The sequence below is a fragment of the Eulemur rufifrons genome, chromosome 4, assembly GCF_041146395.1.
Source record: "Eulemur rufifrons isolate Redbay chromosome 4, OSU_ERuf_1, whole genome shotgun sequence".
Lineage (NCBI taxonomy): Eukaryota > Metazoa > Chordata > Mammalia > Primates > Lemuridae > Eulemur > Eulemur rufifrons.
Genome location: NC_090986.1, coordinates 77,502,779 through 77,530,385, shown reverse-complemented (window position 1 = coordinate 77,530,385; position 27,607 = coordinate 77,502,779). Strand labels below are relative to the sequence as shown.

The following is a 27,607-nucleotide window of genomic DNA, read 5'->3' as shown; positions in this document are numbered from 1 at the left end:
CGCTACGGGTGGCTCGGCACGTGACTGCGCGCCTGGCCTGGGGCGCGGAGGCCGGGCGCCCTGGAGCCGCCGGTCTCGGTCGCTGAGGCGGTGTCGTCCCTGACCATCGCCGACGCGTTCGTCGAGGCCGGCGAGAGCCCGAGCCCGCCCCCGCCGCCCCCCGCGCTTCCCAGGAGGTTCATCTGCTCCTTCCCCGACTGCAGCGCCAGTTACAACAAGGCCTGGAAGCTTGACGCGCACCTGTGCAAGCACACGGGGGAGGTAACGAGACGCGGCGGCCAGCCCTGGGACTAGGGAGCGCGGTGGCTCACCAGGTGGTCTCAGAGCAGCCACCGCAGTCCCGCCGCAGGCGCAGGGCCGCAGGCCCGGCTTGTGCCTGTGCTCAGCTCTGGTGTCCTGGACTTAGGGAAGGAGCTGAGGATGTGGATAAGAAGTTCTAGGACCTTCGTTCTGGGACCCCGGTGTCTTTGCCATAGGCTCGAGGCCTACCAAGCAACTCTTTCCCCTTTGCTCTCTCGAGTCTTGGCCAGTCAGGCCCCTCCTCTTAATCTGTAAATAAGTGCACGGTTTGACGGCCTGCTACCACCTGTCACCTGCCTAAGCACCGGCCCCGGAGCTGGTACGGAGGATAACCTACATGTACCGGGGTTATGAGGTTGGATAATGTGGAGTCATCTTTGTTGTCCCTAATCTTACACACTAATTTGACTAAACACTTACTGAGCCTACTCCACGGCTGGAGCTGTGCAAGGCTCTGTGGCTCCGCCCCTTGTAGTACAGCTCACTCGTGTCTTCCTGTTCACTTACTTTGCTCTGAGTACTCTTGCTGAGGCCTTGCACCTCCCTCCTGGGGGCCTTGGTGATGTGCTTTTCTTAGATACACAAAACTGGTTATTTGGGGGCTATGTTTTGGCTTTTCCTATAGGTTTGGAATGGAGCCCCACCTCCCAACTCCTGGGTCTCAAATGATGGTTGCAGTTAGAGCTGTGAGCTGTTTTCTTTGCTTCGCCCTGGCACCTGTAAGCTTTTTCAGGTGTGTGACACATTTTCCTGTAGCTGTGTTTTGGCACAGGCACCGGGCTTGTCCAGGATGAGGCAGAACCTGTTCTTTTCTCTGCCCTAGACTTTTTTTTTTTCTTGTCTCATCTTGGGGTCCACTTCTAAACCCTAGGCTTTCTTCAGATGGGTTAAATTATGCTGTGGAGGGATCTGTGCAGACGGCTACGCCAACAGCAAGTAGTCTTCTAGAGGGGGTTGCTGTGGAAGTCTGGCGGCAGGTTAGGAGCAGGTTAACAATGCTGTATCGTGACTGTGAAGGCTGCCTGCTTATTTCAAATGCTGTTCATAGAGCAGATGTCACTGTTATCTGCAGTGACATTGTGAGAAGTTGTGGCATTTATATTGTGTAACTTCATGCAGGAAAACCTTGTCTTGCTTTGGTGTAGCCAGATGCCCAACACACTTTCTGAGTGGAAACCATCTCTGGAGAGGGAGTCTGTGGCTTTGCCTACCTGACACTTTAACCTTTTAAATAATAACCACGATTAATAACTAACTAGGGAAAGATTGACGTGTTTTTTTCTTTCTTCCTGCTAGAGACCATTTGTTTGTGACCATGAAGGGTGTGGCAAAGCCTTTGTCAGGGACTACCATCTGAGTCGCCACATCCTGATTCATACTGGAGAAAAGCCGTTTGTGTAAGTAGAGAACTATTTTTAGGCCTTTGAAGCGGGTGTTTGGCACATAGACCTGGTAAGAAGATTGATTGTTAACTCCTAAGATCAAGAATGTGAAGCTTCATTCATTCTTGTATATAAGAGCAGAATAGATTTTGAATGTGTGGAAGAGAATAGGGGTTTGTGAGTCATTTGTGTGTAATAAATTCAGGAGTGAGTTAAAAGTTCTCTTGAGTTTGTGTCCTCTTATCTCCCCTTAAGATACATAGAAAACAAGAAATCAAGCTTGGAAACCCACAGTTCTGACTGGATGGAAAAATGGTTCCCTGTGTTGTCAGGGTCTTTATCAACAGCCCATTCTTTATAAGCTACTGGGATAAGAGAGAGAAGCATGAAATGAAGCTTTTAATAGTTTACCTTGTATTTCTTTGAATTAGGCCTTTGCACCACTGCCATACAAGTTTTAATTTATTCTTCCAGGAGTTGCTGATTATTTCTGAAAGGGTAGAGATACTGCTTTCCTATCAGCTACGTCTTTAAGACAGTGGATTGCAAATTTAGGGTGCATCAGCATCACCTGAAGAGCTTGTAAAACACACCTCTGAGTTTCTGATTCGGTAGGTGTGGGATGGGGCCAGAGAATCTGCATTTCTAGCAAGTTTCCAGGTGATGCTGATGTTGCTGGTCTGGTTTACATGCATTGAGAACCACTAACCGAAATGTTCCATGAAAACATTTAGTTTTCACTGAAAAATCAAAATAACTGTAACAGATGTCCAGAGCTTCCTGTAGGGTACCGTATCAGGAAATAGCTGCATAGCAGTTTTTTCAGATGTTAGGCTTTAGTATCATAATTTTGTTGTGTGAAACAATTCTTAGAGCAGTAAGGTTTTCTAATGCCCTAAGGTGAATTTCTTTTAGTTTAAAGATGATAATGAATGTGAAGCGTCTGATTCTTGACATAGGACAGACATCACTGTCACTTTTCCATGTGGAGAGGCTCTGTCTTGCGAGCGTGCTGGCCAGCGGGAGTGGAGCAAAGTGCCACAGTTGGCAGATGTCTTTATTTCAGTCCCTGCTCAAGTGAACAGTGTGTCATCAAAATCAGTGACCCTAAGTGAAGCTTATTTTATTTCAAAATATAGTTCACCCAGACTAGCAAAGAGTAACCAAAGTGTTCTTCAAAATAGTGCTGGGACATAGTCTTTGACCGGGAAGTTTCACTTTGGGGGATTTACAGATACACTGCACCTGCATTAAATGTATGTCCAAGGTTATGTGCAACACTGTTAATAGTAGCAAAATGCTGGAATCGACCCAAATACTCATCAGTAGGGACAAGTTAAAGTACATGAACACAGCGGAACACTGTACAGCTAGAAGATGCTCTCTGTGAAACCAGGAGAAAACTGCCAGGGCACGCCAATCGAAAAACCAGGGTGCAGAAGAGTCCTCTATAGTGGGATACCTTTTTGTGTGTTAAAAAAGCACTGGGGGGGCATGTTGGATGGGCAGGAAGAAACTGAATTTGTTACTGTTTGTATAAAGAAACCCCAGACGTCATGTAACAAAACTAAAAACCTTGTCAGCTGTGTGGGGAGTAGCAGGGGGCGGGGCGGGGGGGGGGTGGGTACCGGTTGGGTAGGGCAGGATGGAGGAAAACGCTGCAGCCAGGAACAGCTCCATGGTGACACTCACAGTCCGCGTCTCCGTATCTGGCTGCTTGCTCAACAGTGCTACTTGGCTGTCTCTGTGGCTTCTTAAATTTCCTGTGGCCAAAATTCCCCACAGTCCAAACTAAGCTCACCTTTCTCTTTGGTTTTCTCCCCATTGTCTGGGGAGATGGCCGACTTGTCTGTCTTGTGACGCACAGCAAAGATAAGGTGGCTCCCTGGACCCATCCTTCCCTCCCATCCCCTGCGACAAGTAGGTTATCGGGTCCGGTAACTCATCCCTCAGACCCTTCCCTGCTCCAGTGGCCCCGCTGTCATCTCAGGCCCCTGCTCCTGACTTGAACGACTGAGTATTCTCTGCCTGCAGACGGGTCCCTCCCATGGCACCCTCCGGGATGCTTCCCTTCGTAAAGCTGTGCAGTGGACTGAAATGCAGAAGGTTAGGAGCCAGGGGCTCCTTGTAACTGGTCTCTCTGCCATCCTCATCTTGAGGCTTCACCCTTATGGCCCAAGAAGCCTGTTGGTGCCCGGTTGTTGCATAAGCATTCCAGCTGGCAGGAAGGAAGAGAGGGCAGAGGTGTGCCCCGTTTTTAGACACTTTGTGGGCATTGAGCAAGATGGGCTGGACCTACCTATGTGGCCACCCCTAGTTGCAAGGGAGACTGGAGGACGCTTTATGTTGGTTACCTGCCCAGTTAGCACTCAACGCTTTGTCCCTGTGGTGGTGGGGGCTTCTGGTGAACCCTGCCCCAGTGCCCCTCCCACGTGTGGGCCTCCACACTGTGCCTCCCACTGTCTGGTCTTTCTCTGCCTGGCTCTGGGGCGAACACGTGCCTGACGTGAATGTTGTTTAGTGTTATCATTGAGCGATACCTAAGATCGAGGCTCCCCTTGCTTCATCCCTCAGGCTGAGGAAGACTCATCACAAAAAGCACATATTTTCTTTAAAAAAAAAAAAAATTCACAAAGGCTTTAGATCATTCAAGGTCAAGATGCCAAGACAAGGGGAACTGGAGTGGCTTGGTGATATGCCAGGAGGCAAAATGGCTTATGGTTTTGCTCTAAGTATCTATTTTACTTCTAATTATAAGCTGAGACCAGATTTCTTTTTTTAAGTCTTTTTGGAAATGAAATTTATAGTGACATTTCAAGGAGTGTTAAGATTATCAGATTCTAAACTGAGAATAACTTAAGCATAAGCCAGAGCAGGGTTTTAGGTCTTTGGGACTGGTATTTTCACCTTCCCTTCTGCCCAGTGTCTAAGGGGTGTCTGGTGCAGTGTGCATGATTTCAAAAAGCTAACATGAAAAAGCATCTTGTTCCATGATGGTCACGATAGGTTTGGAGAGGCCTACCTGGTATGGCTTAACACTCTGGAATTTGCTAAAGGCTATGTTATACTATTTGGAATAATTAGCTTTTATAAAGTAGGAGGATATATGCATCTTAAAACTTCTCTTGCCTTGGTTTGTTAATATTTTGGTTTATACAACTTTTTGCAGTTGTGCAGCTGTTGGCTGTGACCAAAAATTCAACACAAAATCAAACTTGAAGAAACATTTTGAACGCAAACATGAAAATCAGCAAAAACATTATATAGTAAGTATGACTTAAATGCTTAAATTTTTTTTTTGGAGACAGAGTCTCGCTCTTTTGCCCTGGCTGGAGTGCTGTGGCGTCAGCCTAGCTCACAGCAACCTCAAACTCCTGGGCTCAAGCAACCCTTCTGCCTCAGCCTCCCGAGTAGCTGGGACTACAGGCATGTGCCACCATGCCCGGCTAATTTTTTCTATATATTTTTAGTTGTCCAGATAATTTCTTTTTTTTTTTTAGTAGAGATGGGGTCTCGCTCTTGCTCAGGCTGGTCTTGAATTCCTGACCTCGAGCGATCCTCCTGCCTCGGCCTCCCAGAGTGCTAGGATTACAGGCATGAGCCACCTCGCCCAGCCTTAAATGCTTAAGGTTTTTGAAAATTTTTTTACACTTCCTATGTTTCTAAAGTTTTCATCAACCAAACTTTCCCATCAAATATCTGAATTTAGTCTGCACTATCATAATCATACAGGTTTTATTTTGGAAGCAAACATTGTGTGGATTAAAGTGTATTACTGAGAGACTACCTCAACTGAAACATTTTTGCTTTTTAAAATGTCATTACTTTTAAAGCTTCTTGAGATAAAGTAGAATTTTACAGTAACTAAATGGGTTGAAAGTAGCAGTTATATAGTCTCCAAAATAGTTTTATCTTGAGAGGATTCTGTTATGAACTGTTGATTTTTTTAATATTTTTCTCAAGACTAACAAACCTTTACGAAACAGTGCAATTTTGAAGGTTGTAAGAAGACCTTTAAGAAACATCAGCAGCTGAAAACCCATCAGTGCCAGCATACCAATGAACCACTATTCAAGTAAGTACTCATGTGGTTGAAAAGCTCTTAAATTCTAGGTGTGAATGAGACTGAAATGCAAAGGTTGGAAACAAGAGTTCTGAAACAGTTTCCTAATCAATGTTTTTCTGTTAATGTGTACTATATGTGCATATTTATATTTAGGGGCATTTTAAAAGTTTAATTTTGCTTTTGTTTCTCTAAAATATTTCAAAATATTTTGTAAGATTATCACAGTTGTGGTTAAACTTGCAGGGAAGGCTAAGAAATGACTTACCTATTCAAAGAGAGCATATTCAGGTATATGAAATGTCATTACGAAGATACACGCATTATTCTTGCAGAACAAAACAAAAGTAATTGGACTCGGCCTGCAGTTAGAGAGGAACCAGCTGCAGGCTGAACGCATTAGACGAGACCGGGAATGGGCTGGTGGCTGGCTGCACAGCTGTGGCTGGCCAGTGCCTTCCTCCAGGCTCACACAGGCTGTCCTGTGCCTCTGAGTTGCTGCAGTGACCACGCCTGGTGCCTGTCCTTGCTTGTGGCTCTGCCACTTATTCTTGTTCTGATGGCTTCAGCACAGAAGTGGCACGTGCTTTTTACTGTGCACCCAGGGTTGATGCATCTGCTGTTGTGTTCTCAGATCACACAACCCCTGTGCAGCATCATTGGGAAAACTAGATACAAGCAATTCAGAATGGCAGTGGTGTTGACCTACGCCCAGTCAGATAACCTCCTGAAGTATCTTTTCTGTAGCCATGGAAGCAGAGTATATTTTCAGAGGTATAAAAGTGAAAATAATGTTTAATTTGGTCACATAAGCAAAACAAGTAACATGACTGTCCCTCTGAAACTATATTTTGGTCCACGGCTGGTCAAATAACTTTAACTTCACTTGTGATTAGGTCTGCATTCTAAATCTTTTTTTTATAGGATGAGTTTGGTTGTGGGAAGAGGTGAGACTTTGGTGGGAGAAATACGAGAAAATACCACTTACCCTAAGTGGAGTTCTCTCTGAAAAGGGATCGGCTAATACTCTTATGTTGCTAACGCAGGTGTCCCCAGGAAGGATGTGGGAAGCACTTTGCCACACGCAGCAAGCTGAAACAACACAGCAAGATCCACGAGGGTACGTGTGGGCAGCCCTGGGTGTACCAACTCTGAGGGGCATGCTGAATACTCGGTGCCTTCCAGTCTATTCTGTGGTCATGTTGAGAAGATGGGACTCTGCGGCGGGGGGGCGGGGGGGGGGACGACACCATTCTGCTTATTCAGGTCTTACAGTCTTGTCCCAGGAGGCACTGCGTGTGTCCTTCCCCTGCTCTGTCATTGCTGCACTGCCATTCAAACTTACTGTTGCTCACAGGGGCCTGGTTACACTTCATATGTATGAACGTGTTAGTCCTCCAGACAAGGCTTTGCTTCTTTACTTTAATCTCTTCTATGTACCACCCATGCCATTCTTGTCCTTGTTGGCTACTCAAAAGGCTTGGATAATAGTTTGATATGTTTTCAGAGCCATTGGTTGTTATTTTTTCAAAAAGACTTGATTATATTAACTACTTGAATCTATTATCTGTTTCCACAAGGATTTTTGATATTTTAATATCCCAGGTCCTAGAATTTATGGTTTTTGTATGTTTTTTAAGAGATTAGTAGCTGAGCGTGAGAGGCAGCCTCATTCTTTTTAGTTTCTAGTGGGTGAAACTCAGCCTGGCTGTTACATTGATTAATCCAATTTTAGTGCTTTGTGCATGTGCAGAGTTCATATTTTTCTCTGGGTTCTTATAGTTTATTTTCTTCCTTAGCTGGACTCAATTTCTTTTATGTAGTAGGAAACTTACAAGATGGCAAGACTAGAGGAAACCAGAGGGTGGGCACTGTAACTGCTGAGACTTTGGTGTTCTGCCAAGAACAAAGCACCCTAGAACACTTTTGCAAAAAAATAGACAAGCACAGAGCAGGTAGGGGAAAGGGATTCGGACTTAGAGACACAGGGGACTGAAGCAGCTGGAGTCCATATACCGCACACCCAACTTCCCGAGAATAGGAGAGGGAAAGGCATCCACCTTGTGAAGTCTGCTAAGGTAAAACCCTGATGTGAAGTACCTTGCTATGCAATTGTTTAGTTTTACTGTAACGCAAACCTTTCTTAATGTTTACTCCTACCTCTAGAGACTAACAGAATACTATTGGGAGGTGGAAGAAAAATTACATAGGCAGGAAAGTTTGCCTTCTAGTTATGGTCAGTGCTTACACTGGGTATTCATGATAAGCAATGCACTCACCAACCTTTTTTTTTTTTTTTTTAAACAGGCTATATTTGTCAAAAAGGATGTTCTTTTGTGGCAAAAACATGGACAGAACTTCTGAAACATGTGAGAGAAACCCATAGAGGTAAGGCAGGCATGAATGAAGTGACAAATACCTGCTCCTACAGAACTGATTGGTGCTTTTCCAGAGTGAAACGTTAACACGTGCTTTTAAAGTAAAAGGGTTTCAGTGCGATGCTTTCTGAAGTGCTGGGTGCTCAGACTGTAGGCCAGAGGAGCAGGGCTGGGCCGGGTCTCTCAGAGCTACTACTGCCATGCACACGTAGCACGCTTCATGGCTGCGGCAGCTGCAGTGTGGAATCTCGGGAGGCACTAGCGTTCTGCAGGGCAGTTTGGGAAACTGTGTCCTACATACTGGAGGACGAGTAAGGAAACCAAACATCTATTTCATTTTCTCAAACAGCCACCGTGCTCAGAGCCTCTGCCCCCTGGTAAGTGAACAGTGACTATATGTAACGTAGGGACTTAGGAGAATTGACACAGACTTTCTAGGTGATAAAAACTGGGGTTAGGCTCCTTAGAAATTTCTGATTTGTGTATAGTGACAAGGTTTTGGGCATTGCATGTTACTTACGTGTTCAGTATTTTTTTCTATGTGGTAACATCTGGGGAAATTGGTTAAATTTGTCTATTCCAACAGAGAAAATAACATGTGAAGTATGCCAGAAAACATTTAAACGCAAAGAGTATCTCAAGCAACATATGAAAACTCATGCCCCAGAAAGGGCTGTATGTCGATGTCCAAGAGAAGGCTGTGGAAGAACCTACACGACTGTGTTTAATCTCCAAAGCCATATCCTCTCTTTTCATGAGGAAAAGCGTCCTTTCGTGTGTGAACATGCTGGCTGTGGCAAAACATTTGCAATGAAAGTAAGTGCTCACTCTCATACACAGTCCGTAGTCTGTGGCCGTCACACTGGGAGCCCTGGATCCCAGGGTGGGCTCCAGACACACCTTCCACTCTTGCTTCAGCTGGGTGGTTTTTAACTAAAGGCTACAGAACAACCAGCTTTGCCAAGGCCAGTGGTTCTCAAAGTATGGCCCTACACCAGGAGCGTCAGTTGGGAACTTGGAAATGCAGGCTCATGGCCCACCCTAGACCTGCTGAGTCAGAAACTCAGGTTGTGACCAGAATCTGTTTTAACAACCCGTTTAGGGGATTCTTATGCGTTCTAAAGATGAGAACCAGTGGCCTTGGTATCGTACACTGACTATTCATAAGAGCATGCTGATGCTTCAGGTGTCCTTTTAGACCCCCACTATCTAGGGACTGAGAATGAGAACGGGTGGCAGGGAGACCAGGGAACACAGAACTGTGGGATCTGCTTCAGGTTTCGGCAGCCAGCCGGGTAAGGACATGGCACGCAGTGGAGGGGCCTGTGCAGTTCTGCAGACTCGCTCTGGGAGGTTCTTACCGTGAATCTTAATGAAGACTGGAGAAAGAGAAGACTCACTCAGCAGAGGTCCAAATCATTAGAAGACAATGGGGAGCTGATGGTGGTCAGCTTTATCATCAAAGACAAGACGTTGGTCAGATTTCCTGCTGGTGTTTATGAACACTGCTTAAACAGACACAGTTATAAAGAACCTCCTTCGGCTTGGAATAGTTCACTTACAACAGGTTCCCCCTCCCCTTATAAAAGAACTAAGATGCCACTGGTGGTTGGGATTATATAAATTCCTAACCTGGATCCTTAGAAAAGGTAATGATTTAAGTCCAGGATTTGAGGAGAAATCCTTCCTTAGCACTGGTGGGCATTAGGTGGTCATATCCCTAAACAGAGCATAACAGAAAGAAGATTGACATTTTAAATAACTTACGGAGTTTTCATATTAATAGACACCAAATGTCAATGTTTTTAAAACGTCACTTTTTCTTTCATTGTAGCAAAGTCTCACTAGGCATGCCATTGTACATGATCCCGACAAGAAGAAAATGAAGTTTAAGGTAAGTTGGAACTTCTTAGGCAAGCTATTTCTTTAAAACAGAAATTATTTAGGGCCTGGCTGTGGTGGCTCACACCTGTAATCCTAGCACTCAAGGAGGCTGAGGTGGGAGGATCTCTTGAGCGCAGGAGCTGGAGACCAGCCAGAGCAAAAGTGAGACCCCCTCGCTACAAAAAATAGGAAAAATAGCTGGGCATGGTGATGCGCATCTGTAGTCCCAGCTGCTTAGGAGGCTGAGGCAAGAGGATCGCTTGGACCCAGGAGTTGGAGGTTACAGTGAGCTGTGATGATACCTCTACTCTCTAGCTTGGGTGACAGAACGAGACTCTTGTCTCAAAAAAATAATTAAATAAAGCCAGACGGAGTCTGTTGGGAATATTTTCAACTACTACTGAAGACTTGTCCGTCTTATAAAGGACTGTTGTATACCTATACCTGGTGGTACATACAACTATTGCAAAATTAATTCAGATAATTTTGATTTTTATTTCTAATTGTCTATCTTCCTTATTCCCAAAGGTAAAAAAACCTCGTGAAAAACGAAGTTTGGCCTCTCATCTCAGTGGATATATCCCTCCTAAAAGGAAACAAGAAGAACAAGGCTTATCTTTTTCTAAAAACGGAGAGTTACTGAACTGTGTGAAAGACCAGGTGCTCTCGACAGTTGCAATACTTACCCGCAACTAGATACCAGCTGCGTTCTTTGGAGGACCACAGACCAATGAGCTCAGCTATTTTCTCTCAGAAGCATATTTTTCTTTATTAAAATCACAGTTGTAGAACATTTGATTCTTTATCATTTCCATTTCCTTTGTTCAAAGTGTCTTTTTTCTGGGTTTCTTGAGTTTCTGTATATTCGTTCTCTTCCTTTGTGGTTAAAGGACGAAGAACACACATTAACGCTTTTCCTCCTCTGATCAGTTGTGGCTTGGATGAGAAGGTAGCCATTCCAGGCATAGCCTGGAGTATTTGATTAAATATCTCCTCCTAAAAAAGGAAAACAGCCAAAGATTAATTTAAAATCAGTGTCTTTGATGCTTTCTAGTACTAATGCTCTAATACTCATAAAAACCCCAGCATTCTTGAATTGCTGTTTCAGTGATTAGCAAATCAGTTCATACATATCTGGTTAAGTTGTTGATTGAAATCTGTACTGATGCACTGAAGGCTTAATAGTTTTAAATGTCCACTGTCATGGCACAAAGGGACTACATTTGGCCCCAGACTACCCTCTTCCCAAAACAAGTACAAAGCACTAGGTTTAGGCATCAGCAAAAATACTCCTTATCCCAAAAATTGTTGGCCAAGTACAGTTCCCAATACTCTACTACTAACACAGAATCACTTGAAATGATTAAGAAAAAAAGAGACCTGGGCTCAAGAAATTCTGGATTGGCTGGGACTAAGTCAGTGGTCCCCAACCTTTTTGGCACCAGGGACTGGTTTCATAAGAATTTTTTCCATGACCGGGGGCGGTGGGAGGGGGGAATGGTTTCGCGATTATTAAAGCACATTATATTTACTGTGCACTTTATTATACTGTCATATATAATAAAATAATTATACAACTCATCATAATGCAATAGTGGTGGGAGCCCTAAACTTGTTTTCCTGCAACTAGACAGTCCCATCTGGGGGTGATGGGAGACAGTGACACCCGAAGTGTGTTGCTTATGTCCATCTACTCTACAATCTTGTTTTGGTGGCTGTCACTGCAGAAAACCCGGCTTCACAAATAAGATGATGGAAATGGAAGGAGGCTTTTCAGTGCTTTTGTGGCAATCTCAGGATATTCCACCTTGATTTTAATCCAGAACGTATGGAGATTTGAAGTCATCTCAAACATACTTTTAAAGCCACTGTCATTTGTGATCTCAAGCAATTGATCCTCTTCTAGCATAGACAAAGTCAATTCACCTGGCGTATTCATAAATGGGTCACGGATCCATCCCTTCCCAGTTCAGGGGTCTTTAGTGGTTGGGAAGTAATGCTCGAACTCCTCTGAAAGCTGAGATAGGTGATCATGCGCCAGCTGGGAGAAGGAAGGCCCTGGGTGAGTCTCTTTCAAAATCTCCGCTAATGTTTAAAACATAAAAATCCCCATGTTCACTTGTCACCCCCATAATTCTAGTTTGGCTTTGAAGGCAGGCACTTTATCTGCCAACTTGAACAGAGTTGTCATTCTCCCCTGAAGTGACAGATTGAGTTAGTTGAGCAGGTTGAATATGTCACACAAGTAAACAAATTTTGCGACTCATTCTGTGTCTCTGAAATGTGCTGCCAGTGGTGACTGTTTTTCTAAAAGAAATCTCTGGAGTGGCTCTTGTTAACTCAAAAACTCTGGCTGGTGACCTACCTTTAGAAAGCCATGTCACTTCTGTGTATAAAAGACGACGTGTGTGCTCTGCATCCATCTCCTCACAGAGCTGTGCAAACAGACGTGAGTTAAGGGCGTGTTCTTTAATGTGGTTGATAATTTTAATCACATCCTGCAAAACACTGTTTACATGACATTTTTGGCTAGCCAGCATTTCTCTATAGATGACACAGTGCATAGACTCACATTCAGCAGTGACCTCCTTGACCCCAGTAGTGACATCAGAAAGCCGTCCAGTCATGGCAGCCACTCCGTCTGTGCATATACTGACACAAAATGACCAATTCAGTTTTTCTGATATGGAATCATTCAAAGACTTGAATAGTTGTGCAGCTGTGGTGTTGGTTGGCAACAAAAGTGCACATAACATATCCTCATGCACATCCTCCTAAAAAATATATCGCACGGAAACAAGAATTGTTGCCTTGTCAACATCAATAGACTCATCAACCTGGATTACATACCATGTAACTCATTAATCCTAACAATTGTGCCTCAATATCCTCTGCTATTTCATCAATTCATCTAGTTATGGTGCTATCCGAAAGAGGAACACATGCCACCTTTTGAACTGCAGCCTCTCCTAAAAGTTCACGGCAAACGTCCTTAGCAGCAGGCAGGATCAACTCTTCACCAATAGTAAAGGGCTCCTTAGCTTTGGCAATGCGGTTAGCCGCTAAGCATGATGCTCTCAGTGCAGACACATTTGATGATGGAGTGGCCTTCAATCATTGCTTCTGTTATTTGTGTTCACCTTATTTTCTTTTGAAAAACTCCCAAGGCTTGTCTTTTAACACAGGGTGTTTGGTCTCCATGTGGCAAATGAGTTTTGAAGGTTTCATGGCTTCTTTGAATAGCCGGTCGCCACATACTATACAAAGCGGGCATGAAGAAAGCGAATCACCTGTTGCAATGTAGCTGTAATTTAAGTAGGACTCTTCGTATTTTCTATTAAATGTAGCTTTCGTTTTGTTGCCAGTCTTGGAGTCTTCTGTTGTCTCATCATTGGGTCTTTCCCCTTTTTCAAAGAAGCTCTCCTGTGATGTTTGCTTTTTATTCATTTTTGCTAGGGTCAGCTTGTGGGTTTTCCAAAACTGTGACTGAGACAAGTCCACAGTGTAGGAAAGATGCATGGACAGAAGCGGCAAATAAAATAATGGGCGGGCCACACGAAGACTGAAATAAGTGTCAGACTTTAACTTACAGCTTGCCACCAGATGCAGCTTTACAACTGGATGCTCACTTGCCACTATATAGCCTACCACCAGATGCAGCTTAATTGTCACTTGCCACTTACTGATAAGGTTTTTTTTTTTTTTTTTTTGAGACAGAGTCTCACTCTGTTGCCCAGGCTAGAGTGAGTGCCGTGGCGTCAGCCTAGCTCACAGCAACCTCAAACTCCTGAGCTCAAGGGATCCTCCTGTCTCAGCCTCCCGAGTAGCTGGGACTATAGGCATGTGCCACCATGCCCGGCTAATTTTTTCTATGTATATTTTTAGCTGTCTATATAATTTCTTTCTATTTTTAGTAGAGATGGGGTCTCGCTCTTGCTCAGGCTGGTTTCGAACTCCTGAGCTCAAACGATCCGCCCACCTCGGCCTCCCAGAGTGCTAGGATTACAGGCGTGAGCCACCACGCCCGGCCCTGATAAGGTTTTGATATAAGTCTGCAAGCAATTATTATGGTTTTTGTGCAGTCAAACCTCTCTGCTAATGGTAATCTGTATTTGTAGCCGCTCCCCAGTGCTAGCATCACTGCTTGGCTCCAACTCAGATCATCAGGCATTAGATTCTCATAAGGAGCAGGCAACCTAGATCCCTCGCACGCGCAGTTTACAGTAGGGTTCGAGTTCCTATGAGAATCTAATGCCACCGCTGATCTGAGAGGAGATGGAGCTCAGGCAGTGATGCAAAATGATGGGGAGCAGCTGTAAATACAGATGAAGCTTCGCTTGCTCATCCACCGCTCACCTCCTGCTGTGTGGCCTGGTTCCTAACAGGCCACGGACTGGTACCAGTCCACAGCCCAGGGGTTGGGGACCACAGGCCTGAGTGATTCTACCGTGGAGCTAAGGTTCAAAACCACTGGACTAATGCTGCCGTTAGCAGGTAATAAAGTTACCTAACTTTAAAAGTGAAACAGAAATTCCATAAACTTATCCTGGGATTGTAAACTGATACATACTTTCTAGAAGACAGTTTGACTATACAATGCTTCTCATAAGTACAAAGAGGAAACAAAAGATGAATCTATAAAGTTTCTAGCTTTCCTATTTAAAGGTTAGTCCACACTTTGTAAAAAAGAATAGTATATAGCTTTTACATTATAAAATACATTGTTTTCATATGGCAAAATACGCTATGTTAGAAAACGTATATACAGCATGCTTATGTTTTGAAATACAAACTGAAAGGCTGATATCACAGGGCAGATTTACCAGTCACTTTTCTTCGCCTTTAAAGTTTTCAGATTTTCTACAACTATATTTTTAGATCAAAAAACAAAACAAGCAGTCACTCATACCTGCTTTTACTTACCATTTTATTTTCTGGCTCATCTGCATTTTTCCCTTTCTTTATAGTAATTTGAACTTTGTATTTTTTCTCAATCCACTGCCGAATATGTTTACTCTTTGTGTCCAAATCATGTTGTCCAATGTTTGAAGAAAAAGTTAGCTCCTTCGTCAGGGTTGGTCCTAGTTTGAAACAGGACGATTTGGTGCCAGGGCTACTGACTAGTCTGCTACGAAACCCGAACGTTCTCACATGCACTCCACAGCACAGCTGGTTACCACCTAACGGTCCTCTCGTATGACTTTCAGTTTCACAGACCAGTAAACACTTTTTTAAATGGGAGAGATAAGGGTATTTAAAAATCTAAAATGCTTCCATTTATTGTTAATCGTCATTGGATGAAAGAACACCAAAAGAATGGTTGTTTAAAAGAATAAAGTTTAGCTTTATGATAAACTTAATTTCTCTTACTTTTCTTTCTGATGGGGGTCAGTGTCTGGGGAGTACGCTTCTCATCCACTCCTTTTCTGACACTCTCCCTGCTATGAAGGGCTCAGCCAGACTGTGTCAGCTGGGCAAGCTCCCTGTGCCCTGTGTCCATGCACTGTCTCTCTGGAAGTCCTACCCACTAGAAAATTATTTTACAGGGAAGGATCAGACTACCCCATAAAGGTGTTGGGACAATTGAGAGTATTCTGATGGGAAAAAGTTAGATCTCCCTATCTCATGATCTACAGGTGAAAAATGCAACTTTAAAACAAACAGAAGAAAAGAATAGTTTATGACTTCAGGATAAGGGAAGGAGTTCATTAAGAAAAAGACTGGCAATTTTCCCATCTCAAAAATGGGACTGTGTAATAAAAGGCAAAGTCAAAATATAACTGGGATAGGTTGTTGTATCACACACAGTAGAGAACCCTATATATAAATCAGGAAGAAAAATAAACCATCTAAGAAAAATAAAGGAATATGAATAGGCAACTCAGAAGAAAAATTCAGATGGTAAAAGGAAATACAAATTAAAACAATAAAATATGGTTTCTCCTTCATTAGCATGACAAAAACTAGAGTACCAGGTGTGGGTGAGGATGTAGAGAAAGAAATGTCATACACTGCTGAGGACAGCAGTTTGACCCACTTAGGTTCAGAGACCCTAGAGTATGCACCAGTGTTCATAATAAACCTGAGAACAAGCCCAGTGTTCATGGAAATGCATTAAATTTATGATATATTCTTAAGATGAAATGTCACAGGTATTAATATAATACATTAGCTACACCTATTACATAAACAAGGATAGATCTTAAAAACAATAGTACACCATTTTTTTTTTACACACACAAAATAATATATACTGTCTACAAATACAACTGTGTGTAACTGGAGTTTAACAACATGGGCTGGAGTTTAACACGCTGAAAGCATGAGTGGGCAGGGGCACCTCTGAGAGGGAGGACAGAACAGGAGAAGGGAGTACAGAAGACTCAACTTTTCTGGAAGGTTTTGTTTAAAAAATTGAAAGTGTGACAATGTTAACACTTACTCATTTTGGATGATGGGTGATAAATGTTACCCATCATTATCTTTTCCTGTATGCTTTTTACATTTCCAAAAAAAACATCATTTTTTAAAAAGTTTTTTTATTTCCCCACAGTTGGTCTCTTCTGAATATTTTTTTGTTTTCCAGTCAACCTCCCTGTTGTTAAATGTGGCTTTACAAACTAAGTCACAGATAACGTGTGGTTTTCTCAAGGTGCACAACCTCATGACGGCAGCACTGGGACCATTTACTGACTCCTGTCCCGGTGTGCTGCCCATTGAACAATCTTTCATAACGATCAGAACTTTTTTGGAACCATGAAAAACAAACATCTTCACTTAATATACAATTCATGGCTTCTGTGAGGCTTCAATAACAAGTGCCTCATGAGCTGATTGGCCAAATACAGAAACGAGTTTTACTACTGATACTGTAACAAAATATTTCGGCATAAGAGATACTCTATGAATCACTTCAGAGTTTAAAAGGTGCTTCCAGATAATTAACCAAACATCTCCACTTTGGAGATGAGGGGAAAAAAAAAACCCCAAAGGACAGAGGTTAAATGAGTGGCCCAGGAAAGGGCAAGGAACTCGAATCCATCCCTTGAAATCTCATTCCGTTCCACCCATTAGCTACTCTGCTTCAGGGACAAGGCTACAGGCCAGACACGGAAAAGAGTTTCCATCATTTCAGTTTGTTCACCTTGTTTCTCCCTCCTTTTACACAGGTTTAAAGGAAGAGACAATGGACACGGTATCAAGGAAAAAAGGAATAGAAACAAGGGATGGAAGACAAAGAGCCACCGGGGATGATGGTAGAATTATGAACTCGCCAGTTTCTCATTTCCCCATTGTCGCAGGCACCTTGGTAAATACCAGAATTTAAACTGCTAATTTGAAGTCCTAAAGGATTCAGGGAGCAAATGGCAAAATACCTACCAGTTTTCGGTCTAGCCTTCTCCCTCTCTCTCAGCCGCAGTCGCTCTTCGTGAATCTGCACTCCTGTCATGAGCTGGTACTCCGGGGGCTCCGCGCTGGGATTCCTTTGCACCAGTCTCAGGTCTCGCTCATCCATGAGTCTAATCACGTCTGCTCGGTGCATGTTTCCCAAATCATTGCCCTTCTCATCAAGCACGTGAATAATTCGCTCACTAATTTTTCTTCCAGTGTTACTGAAAGTGGTTCCATCCTTTTTTTTCTTTTTTCTCTCATCCTGGATGTCTTGGATGGTGCTAAAAGCCTTTGTATGATTTAGGAAGGACAGTCTTGGGGCAGAAGCAGCAGGGATCAACTGTGCTGGTGCTGTCTTTTGCACAATGTGTTTACCAAAACATCTTCTAATGCAATTACTTTCAGTCTTTATGGTTTGTAGAGTTAACCTATTTAGAAAAAGAGCAGCCATCCTAAAAAAGTAGTAAGAAAAGTTCATTAAAATTCAATCACTTATCCCGTGGTCTGATACTGTGGCATGTGGCAGGGCATATGAGAGGCTGCAGAGACCACGTTCTCTCTTACGTGTTAAGGAGATGCTGTTCCCTGGACTACCAGATCCATGCATAGGAAAGCTACACCAACAAGGTGGACTACCGGGTCACCTTGGCCAGGCTAACTCATGATGGCACTGTCCCCAGCACAAGTGGTTTATTAGAATAAGTCAGATTGGCACCGTGCTTTGGTTTTCCATTTTTTTCTTCTGTATACATGATCTCATCTGACTCTATTTCCCATGGATCTTGTAGCACTAACTAGAAAAGCAAATATCATCTTGAGGATTTATTTATGAGAATGTAGTACATAAAATGATTGGTGACTCATAAATACCAATTCATAAAATTTTAGTATAATTAACTGTTAACAATTTATCAACATATCTGATGATATACAAAAGATAAGAATACTATCATGGGAACGGGGACTCTCTAGGAAGGAAGCTGACCCACTGGAAGAACCGAGACTGTCAAAAAGGAAATACCCGGACATAAGTCCAAGCACCAACCACGTAAACTATAAAGATCTTTCAGGCATTACTACCAAATGGTAACTGCAGCATATATGATGATAGCAGCTTTACTTCATGGCTAGAAGACTGAATTTGAAGCACTTATAAATTGTACTTTGATTTTTTAATTGCATCTCTCTCCTTCCATTCACGTGTTTAGTAAATCTTAGAGGCGCAGGCTGAAGGAGTGATAAGAGGACCTGTCATCTCATCTAATCGCATCTAGGGTATGCTAAGAAACATTAGAGAATCAAGAACTCACAAAGGTGTGACTTGCCAAAGATGAAAGAGGAAAAAAGGAGGTGTCTTCAGTAGTGCTTTTCAAAGAATGGTCCCTGTGCCACCTGCATGAGCATCACCTGGGTGTCTAAAACCGGAAATTTCCTCTGGTCCCTGGCTTTGACCCCACCAGGCTGTATGACCCACTGACTCCTCACCCCTCATGTTGAAGAGTGATATGAAAAAGCATATGGTAAATTAAATAGAAAGTGATGGAAATGCACAGTCTCATTTCCATCCTTACCTAGCTTGATAATACTCAACACCCAAATTGACAACTCTAGCTCCAATCTCTCCCGAGTTCCACACTTATAGTGTTAACTGCATACCCAGCAACTCCACATAGATATGTAATAGTCATCCCAGAGTTAACCAGTCCAAAATTCACTTTTTAATCTTCCCAGTGCTCCTCCCTGAGTCTTCCCTGTCACAGGTTAGACCGCAGTGGCATCATCATAGCTCATCACAGCCTCGAACTCCTGGGCTCAAGCCATCTTCCCGTCTCAATCTTCCGAGTAGCTGGGAATACAGGCACTTGCCCCCACAGCTGGCTCAAAATGTGGGTTTTTTTTCCAAACAAGTAAGCAAATAAACAAAAATACTACCCACAAGAAAAAGGTCAAGAGAAATTTATAAAAACCCTGGTTATTTGAGGTTTAAGACAAAAGTGATTTTCCCCTTATCTTTCCTAATCATTATTTCTCAATTTTTTTATGAGTATTATTTTTATACTTGTAAATAAATCCTATTTATTTACAAAATAAACACTATTTCAGAAAAATGTTGCAGGATTGTTTTTAAGCTTTAAAAACAATTTCCAAGAAGAGAAAAAAAGAAAAGAGAGTAGAAAAACACCGAAACTATGTTTTTTAATTCAAAGTCCTTTACCATTATTCAAATTTAATTTTAAATTTAAAAAAACTTCAAATTTTCATGATTTATACAGTAGGCAAAGTAGTTCAAAGCAATTAAACTTTAATACTAGCTAAATTTTGGCTTTACATCAGCAAAGTTGAAAATATACATGTTTCTTCAAAATACACCCTTATAGATTAAAAAAACTGTAATATTAAATTGGAATTGCAAATGTCAACATAAATTCATAATTATAAACCTTTTTATTAGGAAATTTTTCAAACTGGTACAGGAAGAATAGCATAATAAACAGCACACGCCAAACCTGTTTCATCTCTACCCCCTTAACACTCCCCCCTAACCATCCAGGAACTATTTCAAAATCAATCCTATTCTATCAGTAAATACTTCATCATGTATCTCTAAGAGGCACTCTTTTATCTTTTTAATAATCACAGCATTACCCCAATTAATAATCGTTCCTTTATATCATCAAATATCTAGTTTTCAGATTTCCCTGAGAGTATTACAATTTTGTTTGTTTACATTTCATTTACAGTTTGGCAGCATGAAGAGACTCCCACTGGTCAAATTTGGTATAATTTAAACATTAAGGACTAATGACTGTAATTCATTTCAACACACTGAATATGCAAAAATCTATGAAAATGATAATTTGCCACAACTGTATGTGACTATTACCCCAATTCCTTACTTTGCAAATTGGTGAATTGGTAATTAAACAAAAAAGAACTGAGCATTTATCCTACCTTTTTAGGAAGAACTATAATCATCCCCACTTGATGAGGAAAAGCTCTTCTTTAGACGAGAATGACAGCTAATAAATGGAAAAGAAAAGTAAATGCAATTAGAAAATTACCATTTTGCCATCCCCAATGAAATCACTGACTCAGGCAAGGATAGATGCAAAAAATCATTACGTAGAAAGCTGATGCCAAACGGTCACCCACAGATTACTTACAGACTGAAAAAAGAAAAGAACATACTCTGCCAAGGAGACAGCTGTCTGTCACCATCTTAATCAAAGATCACACTCAGCATATTCAACCATGGGACAACCTGCCATCCCAGCGTACACCTGCTGTGAAGCCACCCACAGTACACCAGACCTTCTCTGAGGCAGCCTTGCCAAAAGGCTTCCCTGAACCCGATGCAGCGTCAGGACCTGGCTTCCAGTTTTCAGAGGGTACAAGGGCCAGACTCTGAGAGAAACAAATTAGAGGATACTGCAAGGGAATAATCTGACAGATCAAGATTGTGGGAAAACTGGCTTGATATCTAAAAAAGTCAATGTAATTGGGAAAGAAAAAACAAGTGGGAGGCTACTCCTGAATAAAATGATCAAGGAAACATAGTTATAAAATGCTGAAAGGGTATGTTGGGGACGCGGGCGGGGGCAGAGGGGAGGACCTGCAAAGGCACTAGTATTAGACACTATTAGAGAAGTATTGCTAATTTTCTTAGGTGCGAAGATGGAATTCTGAGGGAAAGAATGCTGAAGTATTAGGGTAGTGCCATGACATCTGTCGATTACTTTGAAATGGTTCAGCAGGAAATATAAAGTTAGACAATGCAATTATGGCAACATCCACTGAACCTAGATTATGGTTGTATACATATGTAATTACTAGTCTTTCAACATTTTTGAATGTTTAAATGTTTTCATAATTAAAAAGTTTTTAAAAAACAATCAGGCCAGGCACCATGGCTCACCCTGTAATCTCAGCACTTTGGGAGGCCTGGGTGGGAGGATCACTTGAGCCCAGGAGTGCTATGATCCCGCCATATGATCTTGCCACTACACTCCAGGTGACAGAGCTAGACCCTGTCTCTAAAATAAAAATAAAAAATAAATTATTAGGCTAGAGCTTCAGTTCCCAACCCCCGGGCCACAGACCAGTCCCAGTACCAGTCCCAGTCCGTGGCCTGTTAGAAACCAGGCCGCACAGCAGAAGGTGAGTGGTGGGCTAGAAAGTGAAGCTTAATCTGTATTTACAGCTGCTCCCCATTGCTGGCATCACCGCCTGAGTTCTGCCTCCTGTCAGATCAGTGCCGGGGAGCAGCTGCAAATGCAATAAATGTAATGTGCTTGAATCATCCCGAAACCATTCTCCCCACACACCCTCCTATCCCCCAACCCCGCTGGGTCTGTGGAAAAATTGTCTTCCACGAAACCAGACCCTGGTGCCAAAAAGGATGGGGCACTGCTGGTCTAGAGGGAGGAAAAAGTTCACTTTATTAGTCAGATCTATAGGACTACTTAGTCTGCATAAGTTCTAAATTTCATTGTAACTTAATACATTGGCATTCTGGCTTTGCACAGCTTTACAAAAAAAAAATCCCTTTTTTAGTTTCAAGCCTATGTCTAAGTGACCTATAAATAGGAACTTTAAAAACTTAAAATTCTGAATTGTTTTGTGACGCATATTACCATTAGTTTTCCATCTAGTTTTTATCACATCCGAGTCTAAAAGTGTCTCATCAACATAAATGCTGATGGTTTCAGTTTGAGATTGAACTTGTACCATTTTTTGCTAATAAATAGTTAAAAGTTAACATGACTGTATCAGGGCAGTGTTTCTCAGAACTGGAGGCCTGTCAGCAGCATCTGACGATGCTTCTCAAAGCACAGGTATTTCCTCTCCCCTCTCCTGTTAAAAACCACTGGGTTAGGACAAAGAAAAAAAGAGAGAAATTTAAGAAAATGAGTAATAAAACATTATAATGTAAGTAGTTCAAAGGTAATTTAAGGCAGGATGTCTGAGATTAACCTTAACCTTTCAAGGTTGACGTAAAATAGGAAGCCATGTTCTCTGAAAAGATACTTCTGTCAGATAAGTAATATTAGGCTGAATAGACAAACCAGTAGTCTAAATCAAAACAAAAATGCTTATGTTCTTATGACAATATCGGTGCATTTGCTGTACTCTTACTCCCACGACTATACTCTGAGACATCCATAATATCCTAAAAGCCAATTATCTTAATGTCAGTTTACTTAAAATACATAATTTTATGGCATGAGATACCCATTTCTGATTTGATGATTACTCAGATCTTATCAAAATCAGGCTGCACTGCATGAATCTACATCTATCTGTAGCTTTAAATTCAGTAGCTGACTCCACATTGTAGAAAGAAACACATAATTTCTTTTTATTTATTCCTTATTTACTTGAGACTGGATCACTGAAAAACTCCAAGAGAAATGAGGATGCCTCTTTGGCATCATCACTGACTTTCCTAGGATGATGTAAGTGAGAAAAAATGTCAATTGCATCACTCCAAATGTACGCAATAGTTATTTTAATGTTTGATCCACCTACTCCATAAGAAACTGAAATGATTTAAATAATAAGCCATGAAGTGGGAAATTATGAAATAAATATCTGGCTATCTCCATACACTATGTATTCCAGGTGAGCCTAGAGTTGTGTTCATTTATTTTCCTATTGTCTTCCGTTGTCTAAAATAAACAATATTCTCTAAAGGACTATATTCCCCAACATTTTGTTATGAAAATGTTTAAACACACAGAAAAGTTGAGACTTTACAGTGAATATCCCAATATCTATTACCTAGATTCTACACTTAGTGCTTTTACTTTTGCTTCGTCTATCCATCTATTTATTCCTCTTTCCATTCATTTTATTTACATTTTGATACATTTTAAACTAAATTGTAGACACTACTGCACTTCATCCTCAAATACTTCTGCATGCATATCATTAACTAGAGTTCAATATTTAAATTTTCTCTTGATGCAAAATTTATACATAATGAAATGCACAAATTTTAAACATTTGATTAGTTTTGACAAGTACATACACCTTTGTAACCAAAACCCCTATCAACATGTAGAACATGACTATCATCCCAGAAAGTTCCCTCATGTCTCCTCCAAGTCAATTCCCAGCCCCACCCAGAAGCAACCATTGTTCTAATTTTTTTCCATCATAGTCTGTTCTAAGACTTCATAGAAATGGAATCGAACAGTATGTATTCTTTGTTGTAAGGCATCCCAGCATAATGTTTTCAAGACTCATCCATGTTGTTGTATGTATTGTATCATTAGTTTGTTCCTTTTTACTTCTGAGAAGTGTCCTCCCAGTACATGAATATACTAGTTTTTAAATCTAGTTTTCTGTTAATGAACACCTAGGCTGTTCCCAGTTTTTGGCTATTATGAATAGTTGCTGTGAACATTCTTGTACCAAAAAAAAGCAGCAATGATTACTGTTTCAAAGGTCAGTTGCATTCCCCGTATGATACATTGTTTTGCATTCTCCCAGAAGCTACTATTTACATACTTATAAGGAAACTTCCTGGAACATGATTTAAATATGTGGTTTAGCAGATAGAATCACCAGGGCTGGGGGTGGGGGGGGAGTCTTGTCCTATAAGAAATTAAATTGCTTGCATGCATTTTATTAATAAACCCATATGGACTGAAGAGATGAATATAACTTCTATTGTTCACTCACTGATCTTCTTTCTCATATGGCTGAGAGTCACAAATTCATATTGATATCTATTCTTTCCAGGGAGGTTGGATCAAAGTTAAATAGATTCTAGTGGATTAGATATTTGTGAAATTAATTTTGCCAATTCCTATGATTCTAAGAATTCTCTTTCACACCTTCCAAAGGAGTTTAACAAAATCCTTGCTTCTGCCTGCAAACTGCCCCACCTTCCTCCATTCTAGCCTGGGTTGAGCAGCCTTAAACCCAGAGGACTGCACTACGGTTACTGAACCCCCATGCTACCCTCCCTTGTTGCTGGTTTTACTCTTCCAAATGAAGCACAAAGTATTTTCTACTATGAGACTGAGCCATTTATGTACTAGAACTCCGATTTAGAACAATGGGGAAAAAACCAACATATATCTTTGGCCAATTACTTAACCACATTTCTTTAGCTGTTAAATTCAAACAACTTAATGACTATCCAGAACAATTTTAAAAAGCTTTTAAACCCAGAGCTAAAGACTCAGTATTAAAAGTTGAACTTGGCCAGGGGCAGTGGCTCATGCCTACAAACCCGGCACTCTGGGAGGCCAGGGCAGGACGACTGCTTGAAGCCAGGAGTTCCAGACTAGCCTGAGCAACAGCAAGACCCGTCTCTACTAAAAATAGAAAAATACGCCGGTGTGGGGGTGTGTGCCTGTAGTCCCAGCAACTCAAGGGGCGGAAGGAGCGCTTGAGCCCAGGAGTTCGACGTTGCAGTGAGCTCTGAAAACATCACTGCACTCTAGTCCCAGCAAAAAGACCAAGACCCTGTCTCTCAAAAAAAAAAAAAAAACAAAGTTGAACTTATTTCTGTATGTTAATTTTCTAAATGGTCGTGGTCATGTCCTCTTCCACATCACTGTCCATCCAGCCTTGAGTCACCTTTGACAATTCCTCTCCCTCACTTCACAGCCAAGTCTCATTAACTTTACTTCCTAAACCGCACTCAAATCCATCCAGTTCTGTCTATATCCACAGTCACCACTCTCTTTTAAGACACAGACCACCTCTTGCTGGGATTCCTGCCAGTCTCCCAACTCAGCTTTTACAAACCGCTTGAGCCCTGCAACTGGTTCTCCCCATTGCACTGCTGTCCCCACACCCAGGGCCCTCCCCACCTTAAAACTGCCCCAATATTAAAGATTTCCACCTTCACCAGGCCAAAAAGCCCCTCCACTTCTCCAGCCTCTCCTTTCTGCCTAAGCTACTGTTTCTTGAAATTCAGTATTCTCCCTTGGTTTGGGAAACGCCAGAACAACGCCAAGTGCTATCTTTCTCAGGCATTCTTCTACCTCCCAAACTAAGCCAGATCTCCTACCCCTCTCTTCACTTTGTTGAGCTTTAAATGCTTCATAGCCCCATTTATCTTTCCCTTAAAGCAATTATCACAATTTTAATTTTGTAACTATCTCATTACTACAAACTCTTCCTCACTAGACGGCAAATTGTAGGAAACAAGACCCATTTATTCCTTACTCCCTTGTGCCCGGCACAATAAACAGTAGTTGATTTTCCAGATTCTCCCCTCTACCTTGTGTTCTTCTCTTAGATTAACACCTTTCATAACATGTACTTGGAACTGAAGCTTCTTAGTACGAAAACTTATTTTACTTCCTTCAGGAATCTTAGCCCATGGAGCCTACTAAATGATAACCAGGAAAAGAAATTCCAAATCACTTCGCGACCTTCCCCAATAAGGCCTCCTCCGGTGGCAGCAAGCAGCAAGGGAAGCGTTTGTCCGGCCTTTCCTGCGCACACTCTAGCGCAGGTGCCCTCGCCCAGCTCGCCCGGCCCGAGCGGGGCCCACGCACGGAGGGGCTGGGGCACTTCCGGGCGGAGCTGACCCGGTCACGTGTGGCAGCGGCGGCCACGCCCACCCGGGGAACGCGACCCGCGACAGGCCTTGGCCAGAGAAGGCACGCGCGCAGGTGGGCCGCAATGGTGGGCGGAACGTGCGATATCGCAGGACAGCGACCCTGGGAGGCTCAGGCAGCGGCCTGGGCCCGAAGAAGGCCCCAGGGCCCGGCCAAACCCCCGACGCCGCCGCACGGAATGCGGGAACTCCCCGCCCCGCGCCCGTGCGGGACGGAGTAGCCATGACCTTACACGGACGCGGCTGAGCGCAGTGCCACCTCCTCCGCAGGCACGTCCCCTAAGACCGTGTCCTCCCGCCGCAGAGCCCCTCATCGCTCGGCGCCCCTCACCTTCAGCATTACGCGTCCTGGGGTCGGCCATTTATAAGGTCAGGCAGAAGGAGCCAATAAATGCTCCCTGGCGATGCCCCTTCGCTTTCCGTAGTGGGCGGGTCCCGCGTCCTTTAAAGGAAAGGTGACATGGGGAGCATTGCTTTTCGGCTGGTGAGATTAAATTCCTCCGACAAAAAATGTGGAGCGCATGGGGGAGGTTCCTGTAGGGAAATCGCTGCTCACCTGGCTCCCGCCTCTGCAGAGGTGAGATGAAGATGTCGACTTTGTGCAGCAATTAGAGTATCCCTTCCTCCAATTACAATAACGCCAGTCTCGGCATGGCTACGTCTACCACAAGGGCTTATACAGAGTTTTCATAAACGTGTTTTTTATTTAATAAAATATTTTATATTTAACCAAATATTTCATAAATGTCTTTTATAATCATTGTGAATTAAAGAGCTCTGTGCCCGATTTACGGGTGAGCAGACAAACTCAGGTGTAAAAGGCTTCCCTCGGTTTCCAGGTGGCTCGCAGCGGGCTGGACTTCCGACCTGCAAGCACTCGGTTCCCGGTCAGGTTCAGGGCACCTTGCAATTGGGAGAGGTTCTAACAGGTCATCAATTTGACCAAAGGGAAAACGGACCCGGAATGATCAGCAGGCTTCCCCAGAGTCCCAGTAGAGCCACTTCTAAACCTCGGTGCAGTCCGGTGCCTTTGGCTTCTCGCCTACCGGCTGTTGGGGCCTACTCCTGGGCCAGCGGGCTGCTGGCCGCTGTTTCTTTTGGATTGGGGTTAACCACCTGTCCCTCCTTTTCTTAAATAGGAAATTCCTCAATGCAGAGTGAGAATCTGCAATCCTGGCTTGGTGAAGCCACCTAATCGGGGAATAGTTTGATTCCTTGTATGAAGAGAAACTCTTAACACGTTGTCTTATTTAGTTCTCATTAAATAACTCCTTGAATCAGTTATTACCGCTTTTATTACAGATGATGAAACCAGTTCAGCCTTAAATATCTCCTTGAGAGCAAAGACCAAGTCTCGGTTTCCTCATCACTGTTAAAATAGTAGGGTGGTAAACCCTGAAACAACTCTGTGTGTGACCCAAAGTTCAGATCTGCTTGTTGGCCATTTCCAAGTTAAACGACGGATTAAAGATGCATTTTATTCTACCAAATTATTTCTCAGTACCAAGATACACGTTTTGTTTGATATAGATACCAGGGTAGAGTGAGTAGCACAATACTTTCGGAAATGTTAGGTGCTCAGTAATTATAATTGCCTACATCTGTTATTGCTTTTACTTATATG

General features: G+C 42.7%; 2 protein-coding genes across 6 annotated transcripts; one reads left to right on the top strand and one right to left on the bottom strand.

Annotated features, from left to right (window-relative positions):
- Positions 1-24: 24 nt before the first annotated feature.
- Positions 25-10,718, top strand: GTF3A (general transcription factor IIIA; the record flags this gene model as incomplete). Its single annotated transcript, XM_069466958.1, has 9 exons — positions 25-261; positions 1,597-1,697; positions 4,852-4,948; positions 5,669-5,757; positions 6,792-6,865; positions 8,053-8,133; positions 8,710-8,939; positions 9,958-10,017; positions 10,536-10,718. Coding segments are annotated over 9 exons (1,137 nt in total), but the record flags the coding sequence as incomplete, so codon positions are not given.
- Positions 10,625-26,460, bottom strand: MTIF3 (mitochondrial translational initiation factor 3). Of its 5 annotated transcripts, none has more exons than XM_069467746.1 (5): positions 26,315-26,460; positions 20,352-20,419; positions 17,388-17,851; positions 14,931-15,088; positions 10,625-11,003 (listed from the first exon to the last, which is right to left on the bottom strand). In XM_069467746.1, exons 3-5 carry the CDS (start codon positions 17,848-17,850, stop codon positions 10,785-10,787), a joined length of 840 nt encoding a protein of 279 aa, XP_069323847.1. In that variant the 5' UTR covers position 17,851; positions 20,352-20,419; positions 26,315-26,460; the 3' UTR covers positions 10,625-10,784. The 5 variants fall into 5 exon arrangements, with proteins under 5 accessions (XP_069323847.1, XP_069323849.1, XP_069323848.1 ...); XM_069467748.1 differs by lacking the exon at positions 26,315-26,460 and adding an exon at positions 26,217-26,290; XM_069467747.1 differs by lacking the exon at positions 26,315-26,460 and adding an exon at positions 25,796-25,890.
- Positions 26,461-27,607: the final 1,147 nt, after the last annotated feature.